Source organism: Hordeum vulgare, chromosome 5H (assembly GCF_904849725.1).
Source record: "Hordeum vulgare subsp. vulgare chromosome 5H, MorexV3_pseudomolecules_assembly, whole genome shotgun sequence".
In the NCBI taxonomy this organism is placed as follows: domain Eukaryota; kingdom Viridiplantae; phylum Streptophyta; class Magnoliopsida; order Poales; family Poaceae; genus Hordeum; species Hordeum vulgare.
In genome coordinates this window covers 389,778,117-389,785,554 of record NC_058522.1, presented here as the reverse complement: position 1 = coordinate 389,785,554, position 7,438 = coordinate 389,778,117, and the positions used below count along the sequence as shown (strand labels likewise).

Genomic DNA, 7,438 nt, shown 5'->3' with positions numbered 1-7,438 from the left:
AATAAAACAACTACTAGGAGCTAACGATTTGCAGCTGCTCAGAAAGCCCACGAGCCGTAAACCCCCATGCTCCAACCCTTCTAGGTCTCCAATGCCGCTAAATTCTGGATGCTAAAACATTGTCGGATCAGTGACTACGTACGTGTAGATACCCACATGGAGAAATTTTCACGGTTGGAAGGATGCAAATCCTAACTGCGGGAATCTGCATCAACGATGTTCACCAAAAAAATTCCGCTGCAACTCTAGTTGGTAAAGACCCAATTTGTTCCTCATCTGCACCTTCATAGTGTTTTTAGGTTTGATTCGTGGGATGATTTTTTGTCTGCATTTCCCAACCATGTTTCCATCATAGATCACGCCACATCGGATGGATAACACCAGGTCTATCTGACATGGTGTAGGCCCGCGGGTTAGACAAAAGAATGGTCATGTATGCTCGCATTTTTCTGAATTTGTTTCATAATTTAACGGCTTCATTCCTTCAATGATAAGCACAGCTGGAATGAGTGTACGTGCATGTGTGTGACATTGTAAACATCCATGATTCACACTGTATTTCACAAAAAGATGGAGATATATATCTATGATGAGAATGTTAGGAATACCACGCTACATTACATTAGTCGAGAGCTCAACTTTAGACGATCCATTTTTATCATAAAACGAACATAGATGAAGTACAATGACAATTGTGTGACCAAATATGACGTCACATGTTAGCTTGTAGTGATTTGCAACGGTGGTGCCACCAAAGCTAAGAGATACCAGTTCGCACGCAATCACCCATATTTCAAGATGACAACCATAGAGCTAAACCTTATGTTATTATATAGGCTCATTGTTTCTTGAATATATATTAAACCTATGTAAGGATTGAAGCAAGGAATAGGAACAAACTTGCAATTAAAAATGTGATCCCTAACCACCCCGTTGATTATATTTTAAAAGTATTCTTCTTCTTTCAACTGAGGTTATCTCTGCGGAAGACGAAAGCCAAGCCGGTGGTGGAAGTGGTTCTCAAAGTTTTAGGCAATCCACTTCTTCACCGGAGCTAGCTTCTTCTTTTTTTAACAATGGAGCTTGCTTCTTTGTTGGTTCTCTTGGGTGACTTCTGTGTGCGGCTATCTTGTTATTTTTAGTAGGCCGTTTGGACCCCCTAATTTTATTTTTCATGTGCACTTTTGTTTGTCATGCCTTGGTGTAAGACTTTGTTCACTTTGCCCTTTTGCTTCAGCCTTATTAAGGCTAGTCATAGTAGGGATATCATAGCTAGTATCATATATTTGGATTAGCAAACATGTTGATGTGGTAAATAATTAAAGAAGAGTGAGAGGGTTGGAGTGACATAGATAGATACCGTATCATGTTAAATACTATGTTAATATATGTCATGCATGTCAATAAATAAGATCATCTATGATACTAGTATATGATACTATGCACTATGAAAATAGTATCATACAATAGTATCATATGTATGATACTAGTGTATGTTACTCCCCACTATGAACAGCCTAACTTGTAGGGACGTGATACGGCATGACTATCTAGGGATGGTACATGTCAGCCACGGGTCAACGTGATGCATCGTGAGCATGTTAAAATCATGGAACATGCGGCCGATGGTAGGGGTGTAACTCAGCCGCGCTGAAAAAATGGAGCGCGAGCATTTGTCACATCTACTTGAATGTCGTTAATTTTGAGCTGGATGCTGCTTGTGCCTTTGCTCTAAGAAACATCGCTAACTGTAGTGAGCTCCGTATCTCGAGTTTTGTAATGCAAGGAGGCCCTAGTAGCCGTGAAGCAAAATCTTGGAACAACGCAGAAGCACACTGCAAAGAAATGATGCAATAAAACAACTGCTAGGAGCTAACGATTTGCAGCAGCTCAGAAAGCCCGTGAGCACCCCCATGATACAAGTATATGATACTATACACTATGAAAAATGCATAGTGTATATGATACTATACACTATATCGAGATAAGCAGCTAGGAGCTAACGATATGCTAATATATGTCGTGCATGTTAATAAATGAGATCACCTATGATACAAGTATATGATACTATACACTATGAAAGTAGTATCATACAGTAGTATCATATGCATGATACTACTATATGTTACTCCCCACTATGAACCGCCTAACTTGTAGGGGCGTGATACGGCGTAACTATCTAGGGATGGTACATGTCAGCCACAGGTCAACGTGATGCACCGTGAGCATGTTAAAATCATGGTACATGCGGCCGATGGTACGTGTGTAACTCAGTCGCTAACTATAGTGAGCTCCTTATCTCGATTTTCCGTAATGCAAGGAGGTCCTAGGAGCCGTGAAGCAAAATCTTGAAACAACGCAGAAGCACACTGCAAAGAAATGATGCAATAAAACAACTACTAGGAGCTAACGATTTGCAGCAGCTTAGAAAACCCACGACCCGTAAACCCCAATGCAGGGTGGAGACAAAAATGTCAATGCAAGTTTACCAAGAGAATCTCAAATGAACCGATGCCATTTGATCTGCAACGTTCCGGGCCTAGCGACGTCACCGCGAAAGGGGCCGGGCCGCCAAACTTGATCCACCAATCACCATTCGCATTATTGCTGCGCAGCAGATTATTATACGGCGTGGCTCAAGAGTGAAGGCCCCGCTGCGTACGTCTACAAAGATTAGACTACTCTTTCCAGTGCCATCTACATTGATCAGCCACCAGAATTGATTGGACTCCAAACAGGAGAGCATCACACGAGATCCTCGTGGCATCTCGTCCACGTTAGACCTTACTGCTCCTGCCGGAAACACACGGGGCCCTCGTGGCATCTCGTCCACGTTGGTGCTCCTCCCCGAAACCAAGTCTCGGGTTTGGCCGGCGGATTTTGTTCTCTGCGGAGATTCTATACGCAAAGAAAAGGAAAGGTGGCCATCACCGGTGTCGTCACGTGTCCGGGTCAGAGTGCAACTGCTACCAACCCGGACGAGGCCATGTCGGATATTCCAAGATGCTCCCGGCGTTTGCTGCCCGTTGTCTGATCCCGCGAGAAACTCCATGGATGTTGCTATAAATGGAGGTCAGTCGTCCTCCTCCTCATCATGATTGCAGGAGGATTGGGGAGCTTTTTGTCACTATCAGAATGTTGAAAACTACTGCCTCTCCTCCACATGCCTTGAGGCCGTCCCGTGCCTGCTACAGGCCTGCTTTCTCTCTCAGTGCAAGAAGTTCGGCTTCGTCTGTAACCTCGAACCCAAAGGTCCACCCTCCCTTCGTCTCCTGGACGTTTCCCGTGTTCCGTCTTTGGAGAAATTGGTTATTTGTTTCTTGTCAAGTTTCTATCTAATGCTACTATTCATGTCTTCTTGCTTCAGAAATCTTTGATCCGGGAGCTGCAAAGGCAACTCTCTTCCAGGATCGACAATGCGTCGCGGGTGCTGAAGAATGCGCCGCACAGGCTTCTGGATGTGATAGTCGACTCAACCTTCAAATTTACTGATCAAATTCTGCTACCATCTGAGGTACTCCAGTCCAGAAAACTCTATTGCAAACTCCAGTGTAAAAATTCTGGCAAATGACAACCCAGAAATTTGGCCATGCTTCCTTCCTCACAACATTAACATTGCCCGTGGCATGTCTGCAGAGCAACTTTGCGCCGGTCGATGAGATCGGTGGATCCATAGAGATACTCCAGATTGAAGGAGAGATGCCTGAAGATTTCCCCGAGGGCGTGTACATCAGAAATGGTGATCGTGTGTATCTTTTCTGGTTGCTGTGGTGTTTAAGTAAGTGCGGCAGGAGAACCGCAAACAAGAAGCTAACTGTCAGCTAAATTATAACAGGTTCCAATCCTCTCTTTGGCGCCCTCCATTCGACTGTCTCTGTCTTTGGAGAGTCCAGTGAGATATGGGTTGAGGGCGAGGGCATGCTTCATGCCCTGTACTTCACCAAGATCGGTTCAGCTTCTTCTTGGTCAATCTCCTACGCCAATCGATATGTTCAGTCTGAAACATTGAAGATCGAACAAGACCGCCAGAAACCATGCTTCCTCCCTGCTATCGAGGGCGACTCCGCAGCCATCATTGCCGCCTACATTCTCAACTATGTAACTAACACTTGCAAATCCAAATTTTATATATATGCTGATTACTAGAAACCCTAACCTGAAGTGGGTAAACATGCAATGCAGCTGAGGTTTGGCAAGGTGAACAAGAACATCACCAACACAAATGTGTTTGAACATGCGGGTAGGGTGTACGCTGTTGCAGAGAGCCATCAGCCCCAGGAAATCTGCATACAAAATCTTGAGACAGGCAATACCTGGGACATTGGTGGGGAATGGGATCGGCCCTTCACAGCTCACCCAAAGGTATGGGTGACCAGCAGTTGTATCCTTCATAAACCCCATGGCTAAGAAGAACAGTAAATCGAACATGTATAGGCCACAAGAACTGAACTACTCTAGAAAGAAGGTACAAATACTGCAGTCATACAGTAACTTGATCTTGAATATCAAACAATAAGGAACAACATATCGATACATCATACATCTGCTAGAGAACAAAGATTATTTATCTTTATTGATACATCTGCAAGAGAACAAGATTATTTAATTTTATTGAAACATCTGCCAGAGAACAGAATTAACAAAATGTTTCAGTTACATCTGTGTCCTCAATCTGTTGGCTCAAAAAATAAGTGAACAATACAACCCAGGTGTGAAAAGAACTGAGATGCGGTACATATGATGGAAGCTTACTCCTCAGATCTGATCTGGAAAAAGGAGGAAAAGCAGCCACGTCGCATTTATCTATCATCTACTCCCTCCGTCCCAAAATAACATCTTAACTTTGTAGTAGCTCTAGTATAAAATTGTACTAAGCTTAAGACACTTATTTTGGGACGAAGGGAGTATGTTACATGCCTTGCTTATATAACCCTGCGTTTTGTCCGTACCAATGTGCTATTTAACTGCAAAAATAACAGAAGTCCAGGGTTTATCAGAACCAAACATATAAATATATAGTTAAAAAAGAGGAGGTGCTCTATTTTATAAGTCATATATGTTGCAGATAATAATGAATAACTACAAACAAAAAACACACACCACACTGCATACAAAGTATGATTACAAGATGTTTCCAAATACATGCACATGGTGTTATCCTTGTTCAGTCATCTGTCTGATTTAAGGCACTTCGTTCAAATGACTGTAGGTGGCTCCTGGATCAGGAGAACTTGTCATTTTTGGCTCAGATGCAAAGAAGCCTTTCCTAGTTGTTGGTGTTGTCTCGGGTAATTAATAATATGTTACAGTTCTCTAGAATTTTACACCATGTTCACGTGCCAAGGTTGAAATCAAGTTATAACCACAACTCGAGTTTACTTGACTGCAGATGATGGAACCAAACTAAAACATAAGGTTGACCTCAAGCTGAACAGATCTACACTTTGCCACGACATAGGAGTTACTTTGAAGTATGTGGATTTAAGAAATACCATTTGGTCCCTGCAATTTATTGATTACAGTGCATACTATTTATGAATTTTTAACTTGATTGGCATTACTAGAATATCTCAGAATAGAATACTATGGTAAACAATGATATCAATTCACAGGTATTGTTTCTCTTGATGTAGGTACAACATAATCATAGATATACCACTTACCATTGACATTGGTAGACTCACTGCAGGCGGGCAGTAAGTATTTCAGATGAACTTATCCAACAATAAGCAGCTACATTATTTTGCAAAATTAAAATCACATATTACCCATTGCATAGGCTGATCGAATTTGAGAAGGAAGGTTATGCAAGAATAGGGATTATGCCCCGCTATGGTGACGCAGAGTCAGTTATGTGGTTCGATGTTGAACCATTCTGCATGTTCCATCTTATCAACTGCTTCGAAGACGGTGATGAGGTACATAGTATTCTCTTGTTAGCTTTTTTCATATATTTGTAGATAAATACTGAAATTTACTGGAAAAAAATGTGTTCCATCCCTTCAAATCGCTCCCAACTACCTGCACTACAAATTTCATCTTTTCCTGGTGGCCTAGGTTGTTGTCCAAGGCCTCCGTTCGGCAGACTCCGTCATACCAGGGCCAAGATTAAACAAACAAGACATAGTCCCTGAAAGATCCGAACTTACAGAATATGACAAAGCCATGAAACAAGGAATTAATGACAAATTATTCTCTCGCTTGTTTGAATGGAGATTAAACCTGAAAACGAAGACGGTTTTAGGGGAATATTTGACTGGAACCGAGTGCTCCTTGGAATTCCCAATGATCAATAACCACTACTCAGGCGTGCGTCATAGTTATGGCTACGCACAAATAGTGGATTCTTTAACAAGATCTGCTGGCAGTAGCGAAAAAGGTATCGTTAAAATTAAACAACACTGCCTATATTACGAGCATGTACATTGGGTGCCCACGTCTATTTCCGCGTTTACAGTACTATGTATCACAGCTTGACTCAGATTTTCATTATATCTTACAGTACTCCCAAAGTATGGGGGGTTTGCAAAACTATGCCTTGATGAGAGAGAGAATACAGAGGTATGTATAAATCAGCTTCGTGTATCAGTTCAGCTACTATTTAACCAAGATTTCCTCACTCAAATTCAAGCTGTACACCAGACATGGGCAGAAGATCTAATAAAGATGGAAATTCATCGGCTTAGTGAAGATGAGTTCTGCTCTGGAGCATCATTCGTCCCAAGAGTTGGTGGCTCACATGAAGATGATGGATGGATAATTTCTTTTGTACATAATGAAAGAACAAATACGTCACAGGTAAGTTTTCATTGTACCACATTACACAAACACCCCAATTTCCATATGAAAGAGAAGTCCAATTTTGAAGCTTTGTCTTATGTTGCAGGTGCACATTATTGATACCCAAAAATTTGAAGGTGCTCCTGTTGCAAAAATAACATTGCCACAAAGGGTGCCCTATGGATTTCATGGAACTTTCGTCCATGACAACATACACGGCCATGTGAATACCAGACTAGAAAAAAACTGGACAGCTTAATGTTTATATATTGAATTGTGTCTTTGTAAGTAGCAATTTTTGTATCCAGTGAATTGTTCAAAATTTTAATCTATTTGAGTATATTCGTAGGTTATCTCATTCATTTTATGTAGGTTATCTTGTACAAGTGTATCTCGAAGCACAAAGAAGTTGCGTTCAGCTAACATATGGCTGCCGTTCTAGCTGTGATCAGTTCATTATACAAAAATGTTGTATTGCAAAAATAATTCAATACGCCAGTATCTTGAAAAAGACTATGCTAGGTAAATAATTCTAATGCAACCAGACTTGAAGTAAAATTTGAAGAGAATACTCAACATCATCAGAACAGATCATTGTCTCTGGTACCAAGTTCATATTGTTGACGTATAATGTGCTGTCTAGTCTCTTTCATCAGAT

The 7,438-nt window shown here is 41.4% G+C and overlaps 1 protein-coding gene across 1 annotated transcript; it reads left to right on the top strand.

Moving 5' to 3' along the window:
- The first annotated feature begins 3,030 nt into the window (after positions 1-3,030).
- LOC123395466 (carotenoid 9,10(9',10')-cleavage dioxygenase-like) lies at positions 3,031-7,203 on the top strand. Its single transcript, XM_045090470.1, has 13 exons — positions 3,031-3,252; positions 3,368-3,514; positions 3,637-3,739; positions 3,836-4,098; positions 4,183-4,362; positions 5,210-5,288; positions 5,390-5,471; positions 5,634-5,696; positions 5,780-5,918; positions 6,058-6,379; positions 6,503-6,561; positions 6,643-6,798; positions 6,887-7,203. Exons 1-13 carry the CDS (start codon positions 3,067-3,069, stop codon positions 7,037-7,039), a joined length of 1,932 nt encoding a protein of 643 aa, XP_044946405.1. The 5' UTR covers positions 3,031-3,066; the 3' UTR covers positions 7,040-7,203.
- The last annotated feature ends 235 nt before the right edge of the window (positions 7,204-7,438 follow it).